Here is a 24,684-nt window from a genome sequence, read left to right as displayed (position 1 = left end):
TTTGTTTCATGTCATCCTTTCCTTTTTATTAATTAAAAGATGCAAAGGCTTAGATCATACCGACACTTTAAGATTCCCAGGTTTAATTACTCAAGAATAAAGGGATTATCGTTTTAAAAGAGACCTAACAATGACTGCGGGCGGGTGATGGCAATCAACAATACACATGTCATAACCGTGAAATTGTGATGAACTTGCTTTTTGGTAAAAATATTTTTCAACAAGGGCTGTTTGTAAAACATGAATGCCCCCCATATGGGCTGTCAGTTGTAGTGGCAGCCATTGTGTAAATACGTTTTTTGGCACTGTGACCTTGACCTTTGACCTAGTGACCTGAAAATCAATAGATTAACCATCTGCCAGTCATGATCAATGTACCTATGAAGTTTCATGATCCTAGGCGTAAGCATTCTTGAATTATCATCCGTAAACCATTTGACTGTTTCAAGTCACTGTGACCTTGACCTTTGACCTAATGACCTGAAAATCAATAGGGGTTATCTGCCAGTCATGATCAATGTTCCTATGAAGTTTCATGATCCTAGGCGTAAGCATTCTAGAGATATCATCCGGAAACCATTTTACTGTTTCGAGTCACTGTGACCTTGACCTTTGACCTAGTGACATGAAAATCAATAGGGGTCATTTGCCAGTCATGATCAATATACCTATGAAGTTTCATGATCCTAGGCGTAAGCATTCTTGAGATATCATCCTGAAACCATTTTACTATTTCGAGTCACAGTGACCTTGAACTTTAGTGACCTTAAAATCAATAGGGGTCATCTGCCAGTCATGATCAATGTACCTATGAAGTTTCATGATCCCAGGCGTAAGCATTCTTGGGTTATCATCCGGAAACAATTTTACTATTTCGAGTAACTGTGACCTTGACCTTTGACCTAGTGACCTGAAAATCAATAGCGGTCATCTGCGAGTCATGATCAATGTACCTATGAAGTTTCATGATCCTAGGCCTAAGCGTTCCAGAGAAATCATCCAGAAACCATCTGGTGGACGGACCTACCAACGGACCAACCGACCGAGGACATGTGCAAAACAATATACCCCCTCTTCTTCGAAAGGGGGCATAACAAGGGCTGTTTGTAAAACATGCATGCCCCCCCATATGGGCTGTCAGTTGTAGTGGCAGCCATTGTGTGAATATGTTTTTTGTCACTGTGACCTTGACCTTTGACCTAGTGACCTGAAAATCAATGGGGGTCATCTGCCAGTCATGATCAATTTACCTATGAAGTTTCATGATCCTAGGCCTAATTATTCTTGAGTTATCATCAGGAAACCATTTTACTATTTCTAGTCACTGTGACCTTGACCTTCGACCTAGTGACCTGAAAATAAATAGGGGTCATCTGCCAGTCATGATCAATGTACCTATGAAGTTTATTGATCCTAGGCGTAAGCATTCTGGAGTTATCATCCTGATCCATTTTACTATTTCAAGTGACTGTGACCTTGACCTTTGATCCAATAATCAAAAGGGGTCATCTGCCAGTCATTATCAATGTACCTATAAAGTTTCATGATCCTAGGCGTAGGCATTCTTGATTTTTCATCCTGAACTTATTTTACTGTTTCGAGTCACTGTGACCTTGACCTTTGACCTAGTGACCTGAAAATCAATAGGGGTCATTATCAATGTTCCTATAAAGTTTCATGATCCTAGGCGTAAGCATTCTTGAGTTATCATCCGGAAACCATTTTACTGTTTCGAGTCACTGTGACCTTGACCTTTGACCTAGTGACCTGAAAATCAATAGGAGTCATCTGCCAGTCATGATAAATGTACCTATGAAGTTTTATGATCCTAGGCATAAGCATTCTTGAGTTATCATCCGGAAAACATTTTACTATTTCGAGTCACTGTGACCTTGACCTTTGACCTAGAGATCTGAAAATCAATAGGGGTCATCTGCCAGTCATGATCAATGTACCTATGAAGTTTCATGATCCTAGGCCTAAGCATTCTTGAAGTTATCATCCAGAAACCATTTTACTATTTTGAGTCACTCTGACCTTTACCTTTGACCTAGTGACCTGAAAATCAATAGGGGTCATCTGCCAGTCATGATCAATGTACGTATGAAGTTTCATGATCCAAGGCTTAAGCATTCTTGATTTATCATCAGGAAACCATCTGGTGGACGGACCGACAGTCCGACCGAGCGACATGTGCAAAACAATATACCCCCTCTTCTTCGAAGGGGGGCATAAATATACGGGTATTGAAATGAAAAAAAAAATGAAAAAATGGTCTTTGCCGAAATTTCATTTTGACAAAAATATTGGGCTGCCACCCCTGCTGCCCCAGCTCCGCCGCCCCTGGACTTAGTTTTTTTTATCCCACAAAGCCCAGTTTCAAACTTGGAGATTTCATGAGAAAAACAATTCTGACTAAGTTTAATGAAGATTGGACATAAAACGTGACTTTTAGAGTTTTAGCAAGGTTTCACTTTAGATATGGGGAAAAATGCACGCTCCCTTGCGGCAATGTTTTTCAACAGACCAAAATCATTAACTCCATGAAGTTATCACTAGAACAAATGTTCTGACCAAGTTAACTGAAGATTGTATGTAAAATGTTATTTCTAGGAAAATAACGAGCTTTTACCAAAGCCATATACGGAAAACTGCAATGCCCGATTGTGGACATGTTTTTCACCAAACCGGAAACCATTTTCAAACTACGGGGACATTTAATTTGTAAATGCTCTACAAAAGTTTCATAAAGATTGCACTAAAAATGACTGAAACCATTTTCAAGCAGAGATATCACAGGTAAAAAAAAATCTGCCAAAGTTTCATGAAGATTGGACAATAAATAAGCTTGTAATGTGTTAATAAGATTTTACTATAGCTATATAAGGAAAACTGCCCTGCACCCTGGTGGCCATGTTTTTCAGCAACCTGTAACCATTCTTCAAAACACTCAGCCAGGATATCATTTGAACAAACATTCTGACCAATTTTCATGAAGATTTGAAATAAATGACTATTTTGTGACTTCTACAGTTCTAACAAATTTTTTCTTTAATTTGAACTAGTGTCCTAGCTTTTTATCTCATATGACCAAGTTTCGAAATCTGCAAAGATATCATTGGGACAAATGTAATGACCAAGTTTTATTAATATTGGACAATATATGTGGCCTCTAGTGTTTTAAAAAAGTACATGTAAATGATGAAAACGCACAACAGACAACATACAACGAACGAAAAACAAAAGGCAATCACAAAATTTCACCATGTGCATGTTGTTCTCAGGTGAGCTAAATAAGCACGACACCCAAACTGGTATAGTTATGACATGGGCAGCGCCACTCTAATAAGCCCTTGATAAATAGAGGATATTTGTTGGATTTTGTGAAATATCCATTTTAATTCACGAGTAATCATAGAAAAAATATTTTTTCTATGATCATGATCCAACAAACTTTGTTTTTATTTTATGCCTACAAATGACTTTTTTTGAATTTTTGTTCAAATAATGAAGTTGTAACGTCATTAAAGTGATGTCATTTCCCAGCATAACAGTAACATTTCTTGGTAATTTTCACTGTTGTCAGTTTTAATTCAATGATATTTCTCTATAAACTACAAAGCATAAAATATAAAATAATAAACAAAAGAAAGAAAATACAAAATAATAAACAAAAGGAAGCGGAATCTTACTTGTTTACCTAAGTTCTATGTAGACATTGTCCATGTACCATTTGAACGTTTGGCATTTCAAATGCTGGCGCAGTGACTTTCTTTCTGCTATACTGAAATAAATTTTGAACAAAATGTATATGGAATGACCTGTGGTAAAGACCAAAACTTGCTATTTGGGAATACACAAAACAACATCTACATCTATTTGTAGCTAAGCAATGTGAGAGCACAAAAAACGGCCCATTTGAATTTGAAAGCTTAAAGAAAGTCCACGTCAAAGCTGGGCTGGGTGATCATGGGTTGATTATGAGCTACGAATCTGAAAGTATTCCAGTATATAGAACTGTATTTAATGGACAAATCCAAAAGCTTTTAAATGCATAAAAATAGAATGACTGAAATAAACAGAAAATCACTTTTATAATATTAATCTCATCGTGTACAGTACAAATGGTCCTTGCAGGATAGCACTAGACATAGGACATAAACAAGAGATGTGTTTGTCAGAAACACAATGCCCCCTACTGCACCGCATTGAAATAAAATTTCTATTTATCATTTGGCATGTATAGAAATCATCTCCCTTTAAAGGTTATTACTTCCCTTGAATTTTGTCCACTCCAACCGGTGGGGGGGGGGGGGGGGGGTCTCACAGTCAATTATGGCCATGTCACACATCACTGACAAACAAGGACTGTGGTTTAAAAGAGATTATAACCAGAGTTTTTTTTCTTTTTCATAAAATTTATTTTCACATACCTTGGGGTGTAAAGTGCCCCAAGTATCCGCTAAAAAGACTTTATTTATACAAGACAAGGTGACTTTAGTAAATAGTTTAACATTAATAATGAATTAAGAAAAGGAATTATTTTATAATTATTTTTACACAGTCTTTCCACCGTCTGCATGTTTAATATATAAATGTTTAAGTTGTTACAGTCTTTACACGTCTGCACGTATGTAATAAAATAAATAGATATAACTTGAGAAATAGAAAACAATTTTAACAAATCGACAGTCACCAACCTAAATGAAGGGGATCTTAATTAGTTAATAATAAAGAGGTAATATTCAATTAAAATAAATAATAACAATTCACACTTCCTTAAAAACCATCAAGAACAATAAACAGTATACTTAAAGCGGGTATATACGATCTTGTCAAATATTTATTAATTAATAAAAAATGTGTAAAAACTTATTATACATATATTTCAATATAAACTAAAATAAAAGTTAAGAAGAACATGTGTCGAAAAATGCTAAATAAGCCAGATATTTAATTCTGAAATTGAAAACGGCTGAACAGCCGAATTCGCCAGCATGTATACCATACATGTAGGATGAGAATCTAAACTTAGTTTAAGGGTTTATTTGAATTCCTGCAACGATATCTATTCATACGACACACGAACACTAACTCCAATCCTAATACAAAGACGTATGCTTCAGTTATTGTAGGAAAATATGTACGTCACAATCGGCTCGGTGCGCTAATTTGTCGATGCTGCATTTTATGAAATTCAGCTTTAATGTATAATTTTTCTTGCCTATTTTGTGTAATTGTAACATATTTAATCAATATATTACAATTAAACACATATAAAAAAATCGTATATACCCGCTTTAAGTACATTACAAAGAAAAAGGTGTTCCCAGCGAACCATCCCAAGTCATGCCCGGGCACTTCCCGTGATGGTCCGCCAGGAACATATTAGACAGTCTACAGCTGCACCAGAGTTGATCATGTATCTATGGACATAAGTCCACAGGTGTGTAATGAACATCAAAGAAATTATAATTATATCATTTAAAAAAAAAACTTTAAAAAATCAATCATTTGGGTTATAAATAATCAAATTAATAAAACTGTATAGTAACTGTGAAAAGAACTTCAATTCTTCGTAAGGAAATATATAATATGAGATTTATGATTATATAAATTACTTCCATTGTAAATAATTGTCTGTAACAAATCTCTATTTTTAGTAGCAAATAATTAAAAGCCACTACCGTGACTGTAGATTCACCACTCAAAATGTGCAGCTCCATGAGATACACATGCATGCCAAATATATAAAGTGGCTATGTTCAATATTGAATATTTTTCTCCCTTTTTAAAGCTTATTACTTCCCTTAAATCTGTATTTTTTACCGTAGACCGTAAAGGATGACCTTGACCTTGACCTATTACCACAATGTGTTTGTCAGAAACACAATGCCGCCTGTGTGTGTGTATTTCCATGTTTATGAGGTCCCTCCGCGCCAGAGGCTGCATTATGTGAGGACCCGGAGTGTGTCCCAGCACTCCTTCCTAATCAGATTTTAGACTCACGAAAGTTGGGACGAATTTTGAATGATAGCTGCAATTTCCAGCTATTTATTGTTTTTACTGAAAGATTTTTAATTTAGGCGTGGTCTTGTGCTGTGGGGGGAAACCGGAGTACCCGGAGGAAACCCACCTGTCCGGTATGGTGACCACCAACCAGACTCACATGCGCCGGGAACGGGAATCGAACCCGGGTCGCCTAGGTGAGAAGCGAGCGTGCTAACCACTGCGCTAGCCGGACAGCCACACAATGCCGCCTACTGCACCGCTTTGATTTATTTAACAAAAATATATACGTGGGCAGGTCAGATAACTATGTCCATTTAAAGCTTATTACTTCCCTTGACTTTGTTTTTTCGACCCTAGACCTTGAAGGATGATGAAAACCTTAAAATTTTACCACTCAAAATGTGCAGCTCCATGAGATACACATGCATGCCAACTATCAAGGTGCTATCTTCAATATTTAAAAAGTTATGGCCAATGTTAAAGTATTTTTCCAGACGGACGGACAGACACACTGACTGACGGACAGTTCAACTGCTATATGTCACCCTACCGGGGGCATAAAAAGCAGACTTTGGAGTAACTATGCCAACCACAGACCTTCCTGCATTGACCATGCGTGCAAAGGGCTTCGTGTAGTAGAAGAATCTCTTGTAGTCATCCAGCCAGGCCTCTGCCACTCGCTTCACATTCCTGAAATAGGCATCTTTTATTCACTTCATACCTACGCAAACAAAAGTGCCATGATGACCATGAATTGCAAAATTCCAAGGCTAACCGTCATAATTGTCCCCATGGCTAGTGGATATGGCGTCCACCAAATCACCAGGTCATGGGTTTGATCCCCACTGTGAGAGTGTACTTTTGATCTCCCCACAAAGTATGGTTTCTAACCAGAAACAGACTCCAGATCTCTTCAATAAGCATTAGGCTTTCAATGCATTGGAGTTAAAATAATTAGGCTTAAACTTTAAGAAGAGCACCGCATAATGGGTGCCAACGCTCGGCTGCGGATGCAGTTTTAAATAAATAAAAGCTTGTCAGAATTTTTTTTTTTTTTTTTTAGAGGTCACAGTGACCTTGACCTTTGACCTAGTGACCCAAAAATGGGTGTGGCATGTAGAACTTATCAAGGTGCATCTACATATGAAGTTTCAAAGTTGTAGGTGGAAGCACTTTGATTTTAGAGCCAATGTTAAGGTTTTATCACGGCGGACGGCGGGCGGCAGACAATGAGCTGGCTATGACAATACCTCGGGTTTTCTCCGAAAACAGCCGAGCTAAAAACTAAATCTCAAAAGGAATAATGCATGCAGGTTTGAATGTTAAAAGTTCTTTAGACAAGATTGTGTCTATGGACAGACCACCATGGTTGAACTAGTAACTCCCTCTTCTTTGTTATGTACTATCAATGAACAACCTCAGGTAGATGTTCTCGTGTCCCCTGCGCAGGCCAGTCAGCTCCTCCTCCACGTGTATCTGTCCTATCCTGCTGCAGGTGTGAATCTCCACCCTCCCTCCACATAGCCAGGTCTTAAGGGACAGCTCTGAGATATATATATATATATATATATATATATATATATCGTTCTGGGAAAACAGGTTTTAATGCATTTTCCGTGAAGTGTCTTCCCAGATAAGGCTGTGCAGTCTGCACAGGCTAATCTGGGAAGACACTTTCCGCCTAAACTTTCCAAATTGTTTGCATGATGTATCAGATAAGAGTAATTATTTGTCATTCACTCCTACCTTGAAAGAAATTGGCCATGCCAATGAGTGCCAAAAGTTTTATTTGGATGTACTAACATTTCATACACAATATTATTCCTGGTCATATAAGTTGTTACTACACATATAATGCGGTTAAAGTGTATAACTGTTATATCTTAAGGGTGTAAATGTTAAGTCTATTGTAGTGTAAAGTCTGGTGTAGTGCAAAGTATAGTGTAGTGCAAAGTCTTGTGTAGTGTTAAGTCTAGTGTAGTGTAAAGTCTATTGTAGTGTAAAGTCTAGTGTAGTGAAAAGTCTAATGTGAAGTTAAGTATAGTGTAATGTAGTCTAGTGTGAGGTCTAGTGTAGTGTAAAGTTCAGTGTAGTGTAAAGTATAGTGTAGTGTTAAGTCTAGTGTAGTGTAAAGTCTAGTGTAGTGTAAAGTCTAGTGTAGTGTAAAGTCTAGTGTAAAGTGTTAAAGGTATAACTGTTATATCTATTAAACATGTCTTCATCATATTGTGTATTCACCCTCAATCCTTGTTTTGTTCTTTTAACATTGTTGAATGATATTTTTTATTAATTGATCCTTACTTAATTCTATTTCATAGATCAAAACCTGCAAATTTATTTCTCTATACAAATTTAGCAACTTGTTAAATAGAAACATACCAATATTTTCACCTCCGTACGATTCAAACCCTGGATCAAACTTGCCTAGCTTCAGGAATCTCTCTCGTCCAATGCTAAACACATGACCACGGTAAATTGGCGAACTGAAATTGCATGTTTTAGTAAACAAGTTGAGAATGGAATGCCAAGCTGTGAACCAGTATTATGTCAGGGCAGTGTTACGGAGAATTACCTGCAAAATGCAATTTGTATACAAGCAATTAATTGAAATGGTCAAATGCAATATTTCTGGAATCAGGCTGTTATTTAAAAAACAACAGTTTTGTCGAAAAACAAACACAATTGCAGTCATCTACACGGTTTAATGTTTTCATAGTGAGAAAATGGTCTCTGTAACTTTAATAAACCAACTTAAGTACTTCTGGTTATAGCAGGATGCAGAATACAGGTTTTAATTATTTCTGTAAATCAAAGCAATCTGACTTGTTGTAATGAAACAACAGAAAAAACATTCATTTTCATCACATGGCTATATCTACATACAAAATTTCATTAACCAAACTAACACACTTTTTGAGTTAAAAAATGCATGATCAAGATTTGTGTCTTCAATTATTTATGTAACCATAGCACCTTCACCCATTACAATTTTTTTTTTTTTTTAAACTGTTCAAAAAATAGTACTTTTATGAGGAAATACAGCGATTATTTTCCTTCTTCATAAAGTACCACAAAACGGAACTTTCCCAATTGGGGAAAAACTACAAATTTCCCAATGCCTGTCCAAAAAATTCCAAATTGATCTTTTTATATAAATAATTTGCAACATTTAGTTAGTTTCCGTATGCAGGTCTATGGCTTTTACATGTTAGTAAATATAATATGATAACCTTGCAACACTTAGTTATCAATTTTTAAGTATTTGTGAGAAAAAATTCAAAAATACACTATCACCCAATGTGAAGACTTCTCAATGCAAATTTTCCCTATTTCAGGGGTTTTCACACAATTTGTTCCCAATTGGGCTGGTACCCATTCATGCCAGACGTCCCGATCTTGGTGGGACAGTCCTGCTTTTGGGGTGTTTGTCCCGGTGTCCCGATGTGACACTATTTGTCCCGACATTCGTACAAAACGATATACGCTCTATAAGTTCACAATAAAATTCCCTATTCAAGCTACGTCTGGCTTTAACTACCATCGCTAATCCCTTTATTGCCCCCTATTAACAAACCATATCTACTAGTCCAGTGATCCAGTGTTATTTTTGACACCTTATTAGCGATATATTGGCAAATTATTGATTTTATCGGGCATTCACACCAGGGTATTTTTATGATAAGGGTCGTTAATTGCTAGTGATAGATGCATCGTAGTGCAATAAGCAGATTGCTTGTTGTATTTCAAGGCACAAATCAAGTACAAAGATACTATAATTACGCGGTATTCAGTGTATTATATGTCAAACAAATCGAGAGCTGACCGATACCAGAGACATAAATCTACTTTCGTTTTTGACTGATTTTCAGAAAATAATGTGTACATATTGCATCAATCTAAATTTAGAGCTTATGGATGATTGGTTGAATAAAAACAGTGCTCGATGTTCGCACATCCCGTTGAACGTTGCCTTAGTCCCAAATGGATTATTCCACATAGTGCACATGTTTGTTTACTTCCGGAAAATGGAGAACGTCTGTGTTCATGCAATTCTCAACACATTTATCGTCAATATTTGCCAGAAATTATGAGGTTTTGTAAGTTATTAGCTGATTACTGACTTCAGTAAAGGTGGCACGATTGATCGTTTTAGGTGTCCTGCTTTTTGGTCAAATGTCCCGACATTTTTAATGGACTGTCCCTATTTGGACCCGAAAATTTCTGGCATGTATGCTGGTACCGGCACTATTCACAATTGGGGAGAAAAAATGCTGAAATATCTAGAACCACAAAAGGTACAAGGTGCTGCTAGAAACGGGCATGGTTGAAAGCAGTACAATCAGGTGATATATTCCAATAATTTTCAAAATACATGATATTTCTTTATCATAAAGTTGAAATAAAAACAAATAATATCATTGATGCTATTAAATATGTGCAATAACAAAAAATAAATAAACAAGTTTCCCTTTCTTTGTGTTCATTAAACAAATTGAAAGTATTGAACGATTATTTAACTAATAAACTAATGCATTCTATACATCATTTGTACAACTATCTGAGCATGTACTAACCTGAACACCTGTTCCCCAATTGCATTTCCCTCCAGCTTGCTAGACAAACTCCAGTCAAACCCTTCAATAACAGTATAGTGTATACTTCAATCAACCAGATTGTTTAAAAGATCATTAATTGGTCAATAATAATTATTATTAATGTTCGAAAGCTCATCTATTTGATAATCCTAATTGCACACTATACCCTATCACAAAACATTGGCCAAAATAAAGCCTTCGAAGGGAAAGTCACTTAATCAAAATATGAAATTGTATCCAATCTTTCATATGGTTAAATTAACCAACAGTTAAAATTTTAAACCTCGCCATAAAATCGTCCAGGATTTATGACCTCATTCTGGACCATTTTCCCCGAAATACACTTAGTACTGGTTCTACCCGGGCAATGGACTTGAGAGTATCAATTAACCATAGCGGATCTCAATGGAATAGTAGATACAATCTATCAAAGACTGAAATGACAAAATACATGTTAACAAGAGCCATGTTGTGGGAAAACTGGGCTTAATAGATGTGCGGTTCTCCAGGCTTATAAGCGAAGACACTTTCCTCTTTCATGGAATTTTCGCTTTAAAGAAAGTCTCTCCCAAAGGAAGATCCATTTAAGGTAAAAATCGTACCTGATAAGACTGTTTTGGCTGCACAGGCTGATCTGGGACAAAACTTTACCCAAATGTATTAAGCCCAGTTTTCCCTGAATACGGCTCGTATAGCAGATGGTTGCATAACATGATCAAGCTCTTGGACAATCAACAAAATAGTGTACAGCTAGATTTCTGTCTTGATTATTCAAAAGAAATTATTTTAAATACTTTTGACCGTGTATCTGCTGAATATGTGAAAGCAGGCTCAGGCAATAATTAGGTAAAAATCTAAATTTCTGCTACTAGAAGTGATTTACATATTGACGCAAATCAATGAGAACATGCAGCCCACAAACATTAATATGATGCCTGTGAACTCTACTCCCCTAAAAAGCTGGCTGGTTCAACTAATTTTTGTTAATACATGTGTTTCTTCGGATAAATGACAACATAACAGTAAGTTAGTAGCATATCCTTTCATCTAATTCAAACGGTTCCAGAGAAAAAAAACTGATGTATCCTGCATGAAAACATTTTAATAAATAGAGGATATTTGTTGGATTCGGTGGAATATCGATTTAAATCACGAGTGATCATAGAAAATATATTTTTTCTATGATCGCTAGCAAGTTTAAATCGATATTCCACCTAATCCAACAAATTTTATTTTTATTTTATTATTTTTTTCACTGTTTATATACATTGTTAAAGAGTTTAACTAAAGAATTTCGCTGGGATAATGACGTCATTTCGTCAAAGAATGACGTCATTTCACAGTAAACATTGAAAATTATTGATAATTTTCACTGTTATTTTTCACTGTTTGAAACAGTGAAATATCAGTTTTAATTCACTGATATTTCTCTATAAACCACCAGAAAGCATAAAATAAATGGACGTACATAAGCCTGTGTCAGATAAACATTGGTGATCTATAATCGTGCATGTATACAGCTTAAAAATACTGCTTTGAAGACCAATTTTTATGAACACAGAAAAATTACCTGCCCTTGCGAGCTCTTCATTGGGTGAATACTCTCCAGTTGAGGAGATTGTATCCAGTACAGGGGCTACCACTCCTGCTGGATTGTTGTGCACAAGACGCTGTAGTAGGGGCTGCAGCCAGTGTACGTTCACCTCGCATTTAGAGGTCACAAAGATCAAGATTGGGGACACAGCAAGGTTGGCACCAGTATTCATGGACTTTATCATACCTTGAAAATGTAATCATTTCCAGTCCACACATGCTCATCAGGGACGACACTTTCCACTTTTATTTATTTGATCTTTAAAGGAAGTCTCTTCTTAGCAAACAGTTAGTTTAAAAGTAAACTGTTGTCCCTAAGAAAAGCAAACTGCACAGGATAATCTAGGACGACCTTTTACACACATGCATTACATCACGTTTTAACAGACCTTTTACACACATGCATTACATGACGTTTTAACAGACCTTTTACACACATGCATTACATCACGTTTTAACAGAGCTATGGTTATATAGTCTCCAAGATAATCTAGGACGACCTTTTACACACATGCATTACATCACGTTTTAACAGACCTTTTACACACATGCATAACATCACGTTTTAACAGACCTTTTACACACATGCATTACATCACGTTTGAACAGACCTTTTACACACATGCATTACATCACGTTTTAACAGAGCTATGGTTATATAGTCTCCAAGATAATCTAGGACAACCTTTTACACACATGCATTACATCACGTTTTAACAGACCTTTTACACACATGCATTACATCACGTTTAACAGACCTTTTACACACATGCATTACATCACGTTTTAACAGACCTTTTACACACATGCATTACATTACGTTTTAACAGACCTTTTACACACATGCATTACATCGCGTTTTAACAGACCTTTTACACACATGCATTACATCACGTTTTAACAGAGCTCTGGTTATATAGTCTCCAAGAAAATAGCAAGGAAGAGGGAATTTAGCACATGTGCATGTTTTTTACCAATTTACCAGGCAAATAAAAACATTTTCAAAATATTGTGTTGATTTTGCAATTGCAAAATTTAATACTTTGTGCCTAACGTCTGCAATAATGAATCTTTCACATTTCAAATTTCAGAAATGTTAGTAAGTGAAATATTTGTGTCTATGATTATGGTTTGTAAGATGGATCAACTTGGTATATAATGAACCGCATAACAAAATAAAAACATGTTTATTATTTGTTGCCCCCAAGAAGAAACTTTAAATGGCCCATTGATTTTCTAGCTGGCGAGCCATTCATCCATTAGTAACTATGATTTTCTAGCTGGCGAGCCATTCATCCATTAGTAACTAAGCCCAGAATGAAAACAATCATTTTCTTATCAAACTCTGAAAAATAAAGAACAACAAATACCTTCCATTTTGGAATTCCTTGTGACCTTCACTTTTGGTATCCTTGACAACAATGATCCCATTGCAACTGAAATAACAAATAATTTCATCTTATTCTTTATAATCATTGTGATGATGGAATGGATTTCCGTGTCTGAAAAAAATCTTAGCTATATAAACTTTTGTCTTTATTATTAGTTAATTTATCCATGGCCATAATCATATGTTAATGAAAACGGGGAAATTAATGTTTTCACTTCATCATTTTATGCTCACTTTCACAACAAATGCTTCCAACAAAACACTATGCTTTGCACCTTATTTTAACAATATATGAGTCGTCTTCTGAGAAAACTGGGCCTAATGCATGTGCGTAAAGTCTACACAGGCTAATCAGGGACGACACTTTCCGTCTTAATTGGATTTTTGCTAAGAAGAGACTTCATTTAAACGAAAAATGTCATAAAAGCGGAAAGTGTCGAACCTGATTAGCCTGTGCACACTGCACAGGCTAATCTGGGCTGACAATTTACAAAAATAGGAGTGGCATTCTGAGAAAACTGGGCATAATGCCCAGTTTTCTCAGAACACGCGACTCATATGTATTTGAGCCTCATTCAGGGAAAATTATGTTTACTGCATGTGCATAAATTGTCATCCCAGACTAATCTAGTACAAAACTTTACCCACATGCATTAAGTCCGGTTTTCCCAGAACAAGACACAATATTATGTGATTTCTTTTTTACCATCCTCTATAGCATCGTCAATGACAACAATTTCCCTCAGAAGCTCAGGTGGTGTTCGCAACAGAATGCTGAAAACAGGGCAGGACATTCTATGTAAGTTACATAAAATGCTTTGAGTCAAATTTAATTCAAAATGTATTATGTATACCGTAATTACTCTATGTTTTCGGACACTCTAAGCTTTCGGACACCCCCTTTTTTAGCAAAAATAATTATTTTTCATTACTCTTAATTTTCGGACACACGATTTTTCTTCCATTATTTATGTCTGTAAGTTTTCGGACAGAATATTTTACAGCGCTATTTTATTAAATTTCGGTCCTGTTTTCGATATCTAATGACACTTCGATCATGGGGTTTTACAACCAGATTAACATCATAAAACATGGAAGGTTCATGTCTGAGGGCAACAGACCATTACATTGCGTTATTGGGTAAATAACCTTGTAAACCGGTATTAAACAATGGTTTCGCTTGATAGCATAAGCGTTATGACACTTACCAGGGGCAGTACCAATTAACAGTTTAATTATCTACCGCAATAGTCCTAGCCATTCTAAAAAATAACTGTGACAAATACTAAACGCTTCAAAGTGTGATGCACCCTATTGCTTTACGAACAATGGAAGGTGTTAGAAAACAACTATCTGAAATGAACAAACAAAGAATTCATAGTTTGCTTTTTTTGCGTTAATTGCAGGTTCATACTAGCGAGTATCGGTACGTCACATTCTCATCTTTGAACTCGTTGGTCAAAGTACAACCTTGTAGTAACTTTCTGTCAAATAAATTAAGCACTTAAAATTATTTAAAATGCAGTGCAAATATATATACGTGTAATTTATACACTACGGCATGGTATTTTACAAGCGCATGCTATTACCGGTAGTCGTTGATACAAAAAAATGACGCTATTTTCCGACACTTCAATTTTCGACTCTAAGTTTTCGGACACCTGCATTTTGTGAATATTTTTCGTATCTTTGTTTTCGGACACGAAAAAAAAAAAATATTTTTAAGTGTCCGAAAACATAGAGTAATTACGGTAATGCAGGAAACTGTGGCATGATTTCAATGACAAACTGTGTTTTTTTAACAAAAAACATTTTCAAAGTCAGCCAAGATATCCTGACAACAAAAGTTTATGTTCTGAGCAAGGTTTCACAAATAGTGGGTGAAAAATGGCGGACATGTTTTTCAATGGATAGGAACCATAATTCCCCCAAAAATATAAGAATAAATGTTTAGATCAAGTTTCATGAAGAATATTCAAACAACAGTGACTTCAAGAGTGTTCACAGGCTTGATTCATATTTTTGACCCAATGATCTAGTTTTTGACCCCAGGTTCCAACTCACCTATAATTTCATTAGCCTTCATTATTTAGGCCCGATGTTCTTATCAAATTTCATAAACTGTTATGCAATAAATGTGGCCTCTATAGAAAGTTCACAAGCTTTTTTTAACTTAGCAACATAGTTATAAGTTTCGCATGACACAGTTTATAACTTGGCAGCGATAAAATTGGAACTTATGTTCTGACAAAGTTTCACAAATAATATTTTATACACTTCCCACATGTGACTCTTGAGTGTGACATTGACCTCTAAGCCACTGCAATGGGTCATCATGCATTAGACACCCTGTCTCAACATGATAATTTATTTTTAAATTGCATGATGAATGGTGAGGTACAGTCTGAACAACTTTGGAAAGATTCTTGCTTGCATGCTCATTAACGTCACCTTTTTGACATCTATATCAAGCTTACGGCAAGCAGGCTCAGCCAAGTACATCACATTCCCGTTAATGTCAATCAACAGATAAAACAAGATGTGTTTGTGAAACACAATGTCCCCCTATATGATGTTTGACATTGTAGGATGACCTTGACCTTGTGAAGGATGACCTTGACCTTTCACCACTCAAAATGTGCAGCTCCATGAGATACACATGCATGCCAAATATCAAGTTGCTATCTTCAATATTGCAAAAGTATTCATAAAATAAGCGATTTGGGCCACATATATTTGACCTCTGACCTTGAAGGATGACCTTGACCTTGACCTTTCACCACTCAAAATGAGCAGCTCCATGAGATGCACATGCATGCCAAATATCAAGTTGCTATCTTCAATATTGCAAAAGTATTCATAAAATGAGAGATTTTGGCCACATATAATTGACCTCTGACCTTGAAGGATGACCTTGACCTTGACCTTTCACCACTCAAAATGTGCAGCTCCATGAGATACACATGCATGCCAAATATCAAGTTGCTATCTTCAATATTGCAAAAGTATTCATAAAATGAGCGATTTTGGCCACATATATTTGACCTCTGACCTTGAAGGATGACCTTGACCTTTCACCACTAAAAATGTGCAGCTTCATGCGATACACATGCATGCCAAATATGAAGTTGCTATCTTCAATATAGCAAAAGTTATTGCAAAATGTTAAAGTTGGCGCAAACAGACAGACAGACCAACAGACAGACAGGGCAAAAACAATATGTCCCCCACTACTATAGTGGGGGACATAAAAAGCTTGGCTGACAGTTAAATTACCATTTCTTATGTCAAACGAGTCCAGCACAGTGTTTCCTAACCCCATTTGTATGAATGTTCAACAAGAGCACCGCATAACGGGTGCCAACGCTCGGCTGCGAGAGCTTGTCAGATTTTTTTTTTTTTTAGGTCATGGTGACCTTGACCTTTGACCTAGTGACCCAAAATTGGGTGTGGCGTGTAGAACTCATCAAGGTGCATCTGCTAATGAAGTTTCAAAGTTGTAGGTGGAAGCAATTTGATTTTAGAGCCAATGTTAAGGTTTTAGCACGATGCCTACAGCAGACGGCTGACGGCGGACGACGAGCTGGCTATGACAAAACCTCGGGTTTTTCCGAAAACAGCCAAGCTAAAAATGTGTGTGGCGTGTATAAATGAGGAAGGTGAATGTACATATGAAGTTTGAAAGTTGTAGGTGGAAGCACTTTTATTGTAGAGGCTATGTTTAAGTTTTATATGAGAGGTCACAGCGACTTTGACCTTTGACCTAGTGACCCAAAAATGGGTGTGGCGTGTGGAACTCATCAAGTTGCATGTACATATGAAGTTTCAAAGTTGTAGGTGGAAGCACTTTGATTTTAGAGCGAATATAAAGGTTTATGTTAAAGTTTCATATTAGAGGTCACAGTGACCTTGACCTTGACCTAGTGACCCAAAAATGGGTGTGGCTTGTAGAACTCATCAAGGTGCATCTACAAATGAAGTTTCAAAGTTGTAGGTGGAAGCACTTTGATTTTAGAGCCTATGTTAAAGTTTTATATTAGAGCTCACAGTGACCTTGACCTTTGACCTAGTGACCCAAAAATGGGTGTGGCGTGTAGAACTCATTAAGGTGCATGTACATATGAAGTTTCAAAGTTGTAGGTGGAAGCACTTTGATTTTAGAGCCAATGTTCAGGTTTTAGCACGACGCCTACGGCGGACGGCTGACGGCGGACGAAGAGCTGGCTATGGCAATACCTCGGGTTTTCTCCGAAAACAGGCGAGCTAAAAATGAGATAGAACACATGACTGCATTTCATCCTATTTCTACACGGTTGTGTCTGCAGAGTTGTACCAGTAAGACATACCATACACATTTAAGGTATCCCCCAGGCTCACAATTTTCAGGAGCAGCCTAATTACATAAACATTATTTCTAAGTTTTTAGGCAAAATAGATTGGTCTTTCAAGCAAACCCATTAATGAGTGGCTTTATCACCTGATAATTGGGAAAATCAGTAATTTCCAAAACCACAACAACTCAAAACAGATTTACACTTTTATTTCTAGAGCAACATCTACCTGTATATTGTCCTGAAGACAGTATGCCTGGGTTCACCTTGCAGAACCATGACGACACTGGCCTCAGGGAGGCTGATCAGCTGTAAAGACTTCAGCATGCAACTGTAAGAAAGTGGAGGAAATTAATGACAAAGTTTGAAATTTAAATATAACAAGAGATGTGTTTGTCAGAAACACAATGCCCCCTATTGTGCCGCTTTGAAATAATATTTCAATATATCATTTGGCAGGTTTAGAAAATATCTCCCTTTTAAAGCTTATTACTTCCATTAGATTGTATTTTTTGACTTTTGACCTTGAAGAATGATCTTGACCTTTCACCACTCAAAATGTGCAGCTTCATGAGATACACATGCATGCCCAATATCAAGTTGCTATCTTCAATATTGCAAAAGTTATCCAAAACTTTAACCAAGGTTAGTTTTGGGACAGAATGACAGACAGGCCAAAAACAATATGCCCCCATTCATTCGATCCGGGTGCATAAAAAGACAAGTCCCTAATGTTTTATAGTAATCGTAAGGTCCCCATGGTTTAATAAGTCAAGTAAGAACTGTGCAGATAAATGAAAACAAAACCATGTGTTATGCAAACATGGCTGGTTTTATGACAGTTTTGTTAAAAATAAATGAAGCTTTACAGAACTAGATGTTGGCAACATAATGAGTCCATCTTTAAGAATTTTTATACATGTAATTATTTAACAAGCTGCACCATGTTCATGATTGACCTTTTATCTAAAATGTGTAAGCCTTTGTGGTAAATTATTTACAGTTCAATAGTAACAGTTCAGGTGAGATGTTAGTTGACATTTGTTCCTACCCATGATCTTGACCTTTGAGCTGGTGAGGATGGCTTTACAGGGTAGATGCAATCTGAATAGTGAACATGTCTGGTAAGTTAAAGTTTATGATGAATGATAAATTTACTGTTTGGACACCACCTTCGACCTCTTGAGTCTTGTCAAGTTATTTTAAAATTGCATCATGAACGCCAAGGTAACAAGCTGTATAATGTCCAAACATTACATTTGATTACATGCATTTTTTAAATTGCATGATCAATGACCAAATTCCAACACCAGGCAAGCTAAAATGGACCTTATAAAGGAGACAAATAATTTGAAAAAAAGCATTTATTCTCAGTTTTAACATCGAATGTTAACAAACATTTACGGATATAATCTAGCAGTAACTATGCACTTTAAAAAGAACATGTATGCATTTACCATTAGAATAAACATAATGGCATATAAAAAGGTGATGTTTAATCCAGTATATGTTCAAACAGGTAAGATTAACCCTTTCTCTCTAGAAGTAAAGTGAAAATGGCTATATGCAACCAGCAAAACACCAGAAACAACCTCCAAGAAACTTGAAGTCTGTTCGGGTGCACTGCTTTTTGCGTCTCTTCAGTATCTTAGGGTTTGAAACTAAGCCTTTAAAAATTGATTCTATGACAATAAGTCTTCAAAATATTTAGATTTACAAGGGAATAAAAACGTGTCAAAGTGCGTAACTGAAAGGTAAAGGGTTAAGATGCAGCGATTCTTTTTCTTCTTTACAAAGAATCTGTAAAAAGGCTCTTTCCCAACTGATGGAAACCTAGACAAATTTTCAATGAATTGCTGTTAAAAAAAATCCCTAAAAACAAAAAGGTAGAAAAGTTGCATCAATTTGGTGTCAAAAACACATAATCGGCAATTAAACCATTAAAATGAGCACTGAAACTGAGCATTACAGCAATAAGGCAAGTACAAGAAAATGTTGATGGTAAGCAATTCAGTACCAAGCGATTAAAAAGACCCATAAATCCAAGTCTTAAGATTTCAAGATGCGAATTTTCCCAATTTCAGGGTTTTCCCTCTAATTTTTCCAAATAGTGCGGCATTGGCACTTTCCCTGTTGGGCAAAAATAAATTCCCTGAGATGAAGTTACTTGGAAGGTCGTGTGTCTGGTACCATCCTGCCATAAGGTATGCTGGCATTTGGGAACTCTGAATTCCTCATTATGTCCCAATCTGGCTTTACCTTCTTCATGAAAGTTTGGGGGTTAAAGCTTCCAAGATCCACAACGTGCTCCTGAAGAGAGTATCACTTTCCTTTTGAAAATGCAGTAATAGAAATATGTTATAACTGTAAATTTGTAGGTGAAATGTGTTAATATCTCAAGAACACAAAAATATGGAAATGAGTTTCAGACTTTAACAATTTAATTCATGTATTTGAAAAGAAAAATACACTGAATAATGTCTTACCGGTACTTGAATAATAATTAACATGAAATATAACACTTGAAGCAACAACAAAAAGGTAGGTAAATAATACATTCAAGATCGCCAAACTATGCATATACATGTTTATCCACATTAATGCCCTGACAAGTCATATCATTATAGCACTCAATAGATCCTTCGAACAGAGTCACTTGTAACGGATCTTGTATATGAAGTTCATAAAATAAAGGGGTGTAGTTAAATTGATCTAAAGTACTAAATAGCACAGATTTTGATCAGGAAAGTTAAAAAAAAAAAATGTGGGACATCTTCTGCACTTACGCCTTCCACGCTGCCTTGATGCTTAGTTCTTCTTGAATGCTTTGAGTTTATATGATTACATATATACAGCTTAAAGTTATTCCTCATTAAGGCAAAAACCATGTAAAAAATGTCCCAAATATTTCTATAAAATCTAGTTTAATCAACCTTGAACATGTACATCGTAACAAACACAATACCTGTTACCATGGACATAAAATTTAGTGTCTTTTGTGAAGAAATACCAAAAACAAAAACTTGATAAAAATCTGTTTTCAAACCGAGACCAAAAGTGTGGAAGTGACGATTATAATAAAGAAAAGTAAATGGTTTAGCTGAACTTATTTTTATTCCACAGATTGACTGATGGTCTGATCAGTGATGTTATGCTGTCAGATGAATAACAGTGCTATTTGACTTAGAATAAATTCTTATGACAATGGTATAATTGCTGCATGTTTACTGGTACATGGTGTAGGTACGTACACTGGACAAAATTAATTGTTGCAGCTTTTCTTTCTGTTCAAAAGCAGTAAAGCGGTGAAGTGGTGCATATAAGTCAATATAATGATCGTTACCAATAAAGGAAAGCGATGAACAAACTTAAAAACTTGAAAAACACATTAAATTAACCAAAAAGGCAACCTTCTAACGTTCTCCTTTGCATGCAACCTTAAAAACACTACGATGTTACAACACACTATTCTTGCTGACATTTTCCTTTCAAAATTTGGAACAGTGTAAATATTCAACATCTGTTCGACATCGTTATCGACTAAAGTGTTAAATCAAATATCATTATGTGCAAAAGATTGGTGTACTGTGACCTAACTGATAGAGACAATTTTAGTGGGCAACATTATGACAGATTTCCAATATGGTGGATATAGCGTACGAAAGAATAACAAAGTAAATAAAAAGGAATTATTTCTTGTTTTAATGGTACCGTTTGCACGAGTTTGTGCTTTAGACAGGTAAACATTGATAGGTGTTTGCAGTATATGTGTTCCTTAGCCTTTGCAGAGGTGATCAAATTTTGGACAAAAGACGGCATGTTGCAACTTTCAGCAACCTTTGGGTTATAAAGCTGAGAGTTGAATTGTTGCAACTCTCAGCCACCTTAGGGTCATAAAGCCGAGTTGAATTATTGCAACTAGGGTGCATATGGACTCCCAGAGCCATTCTAGTAAAAATTATCAAAGGCTCTGGGAGTCCATTTATATGGACTTATGGACTCCCAGAGCAGTCAAAGCAAAACATTATCAAAGGTTTATATGGACTATGCAACTACCTTGCCGTTGTGCCAGGAAACATTCCTGGATACCCAGGGAACATTCTTGGATGCAAGCTTCAAGTACACTTAACTTTTTGTTAACATAGCATTCTAAGAATACTTACTCCTGGTTTTAATTTCGAAACCAGCTGCCTGTAAACATAGAAATTGTATGCTGATTTCAGCGAAACAACCACTGCTAGCAAAATGACGAATCCAATTATCCAAACCACACATTGACGTCGTCTTCGCTGTAACATCCTCAACATAAAAAAGATGACATATTAAGTATCTGAAATATTGGACAAATGCAAGTATATTGCCTTGCTTTGGAACATGCAAACTGTTGAAGAAATGGACAGATAACAGTGTATTGACTATTGTTTACAAATTGCGACGTGGACATATGGCGGGAAAAGGGACGCAACTATCACATTGGATATTAGTCCTAAGCAAATATGCAGTAAAGAAAACATAAACTCCAAATTAGTCGAACCAAAGACAAACTCCAATATTCCTTTTCTTACTTATAAGGAACTGTGATCTTGATGAAACGTTGTGAGATCATCGATATTAATTCATGCTTACGTAGGACAATTTCGTGTTTACTTACTAGTTAGCAGCTGTAAAGCGAAAAACAGGCGCTAGATTTGAAGCCTTTCAGTGTTATCGTGACAGTTCCTTGTAACTTGGTCTATCCTACTTAAGAACGTATTGGAAAAGGTCAGAATGGGGATCTTGTCCTTTTAGTTCTCACGCACTCTTCACTCTTGACGCCAACAAGAATATAGTGGATTTTGTAGAGCGTGAAAAGTATAGCGCTTTGTCTGTCTGCTTTGGGAGGTTTTCAGCACAGAGGTGTCAAATCCTAGGCCCCTATTCACCAAGTTATTATTATACTTAAGTATTACTATAAATTGTTGAAACTGTAATGTTTTAGATGTTATTTATTGTTGGGTCTTAGTCGACATTTGATACCTCAAATTAGTCATTCTCCATACGGAATAATATGCTTGTGACATAAGCATTATTGACAGCATTCATCCACGTAAACTGTGAGGTGATATTTCTTGGGTGCAAGTCAATTCTTCATACTTATATCTACGAGTGGGTTGGTGCATTCGGCCACATGTGTCCGTGATATGTAGTCAATGTATATTGTGACGCTCTTCAACGATGGTATTGTGTGTCTGAAAGAGAGGGTCATCTACCGTTTCTTCATACTGCATCAAGACCATATCGGATGTTGGGACTTTAACCCATTTATTCCCAGTGGACTCTCCCATTCTTCTAAATTGGAACGATTTATTTCCAAAATTAGGGGTGTCAAGTATATTTATTTCTATATTTAGAATATTTCATAAAGAAATTCATTTAAGCAAACAGCGCAGACCCAGATGAGACGCCGCATTATGCGGCGTCTCATCTGGGTCTACGCTGTTTGCAATGTCCTTTTTTCAGGACGCTAGGCATAAATGGGTTAAACAACAATATACTTCTTACAGAATATATGCTAACGCTAACAGAAGATTTATAACTCGAAGAAAATCCACGATTATCCTCTTATAGGTTTTTCCATAAGAAATTGTGTTCTCGGGTTTGATTTGCGGTAATCGTTTTTATAGAAAAATGGTGGATACGCTGCAGCTAACAAAAACATGAGCGACAGCCAGGAAGACTCATATTGTTCAGCTGTCGTACATCGGCATATTGCCACAGTAGCATACAAACAGATTTCGGAAAACAACAGCGCCATAAAAATCACGTAACTGCACAATAGTGTATAACTTAAATGTTTACAAACATCCACACCATTCACACGCATAAGAGACTCCACAAGTGCAAGCTGGTGTATCAGTCGGTGCTTGTACGTGATGTTGATGATGCATAAGTTAAGTTCTATGTATACACATCCATGTATATGCCACAACCCCGGAGGGACCTTAAGGTCCTGGTAGAGGCACAGGTGGTTAGCTTGTGGCTATGATAGTTATTGGTAAAAACACATTATTTTTTTTTCAGAAAAGTTGATTTTTCGTTATAATTTGATTATTTTTTATTAAAAATGATGTTTAACTTATTAATATCATAGCCACACGCTAACCACCTGTGGTAGAAGGGTGTGTGTCGCCCAGCACTCGTACATTAATAAGTTTCTAGACTACAGAAAGTTGGGCCAAATGTGGAATTATATCTTCAATTTCCAGTAACTGTGTTGTCATTGAAAGATTTTAAATGTTGGTTTCGTCGAGGGGGTAGTGGAAGCAGGAGTAGCCGGAGAAAACCTAACCTGTCCGCTATCGTTTCAATCAACAGAACTCTAATGCTTTCGGGAACAGCCCAAAAAAGAGAAGGTATTTCCTTGAAATTTATAACCATTCAATACAATTGCATCCGATCAGATAATATATAAACCGGTATATGCTCTGTAACTAATAAATACTCGATTTGGAAATCGGATCTGTGGCACCATAACTCATGGGTCGAAGGTCAAATCCTTCGCTCAACTCCAACTAACGAACTCGTCTTTAAACTGAGTCGTTAAACACAGAAGCAGTATCATATCGGGCAATGAAAGTAAACTATATTTCTGGAATCTAATGAATCTCGCACCACTCCTCTCTTCTAAAGCAACAAGTCCCCTGTCTATGTTATCCATATGGGAGAAATACCGGTGCTGTCGACAGAGTTGTACTTTGTACAGTTCATTCGTTTTAAATGTGTT

The 24,684-nt window shown here is 36.3% G+C and overlaps 1 protein-coding gene across 1 annotated transcript in view; it reads right to left on the bottom strand.

Annotated features, from left to right (window-relative positions):
• LOC127857904 (polypeptide N-acetylgalactosaminyltransferase 2-like) overlaps positions 1–22,367 on the bottom strand; it is a 42,800-nt gene extending 20,433 nt beyond the window's left edge. Inside the window, exons 1-11 of the mRNA XM_052394640.1 lie at positions 22,085–22,367; positions 20,089–20,231; positions 18,151–18,252; positions 14,297–14,364; positions 13,571–13,636; positions 12,178–12,387; positions 10,587–10,647; positions 8,392–8,495; positions 7,430–7,556; positions 6,610–6,702; positions 3,701–3,784 (exon numbers count right to left, since the gene is read on the bottom strand). Of these exons, the coding sequence (XP_052250600.1) occupies positions 3,701–3,784; positions 6,610–6,702; positions 7,430–7,556; positions 8,392–8,495; positions 10,587–10,647; positions 12,178–12,387; positions 13,571–13,636; positions 14,297–14,364; positions 18,151–18,252; positions 20,089–20,231; positions 22,085–22,228 (1,202 nt within the window). The 5' untranslated portion in view covers positions 22,229–22,367. The remainder of the gene's footprint in view (positions 1–3,700; positions 3,785–6,609; positions 6,703–7,429; positions 7,557–8,391; positions 8,496–10,586; positions 10,648–12,177; positions 12,388–13,570; positions 13,637–14,296; positions 14,365–18,150; positions 18,253–20,088; positions 20,232–22,084) is intronic.
• Between the last annotated feature and the right edge of the window lie 2,317 nt (positions 22,368–24,684).

The sequence above is a fragment of the Dreissena polymorpha genome, chromosome 14 (genome assembly GCF_020536995.1).
Source record: "Dreissena polymorpha isolate Duluth1 chromosome 14, UMN_Dpol_1.0, whole genome shotgun sequence".
In the NCBI taxonomy this organism is placed as follows: Eukaryota; Metazoa; Mollusca; class Bivalvia; order Myida; family Dreissenidae; genus Dreissena; species Dreissena polymorpha.
The sequence above is the reverse complement of the archived record's forward strand: the minus strand, read 5'-3'. Positions and strand labels throughout refer to the sequence as shown.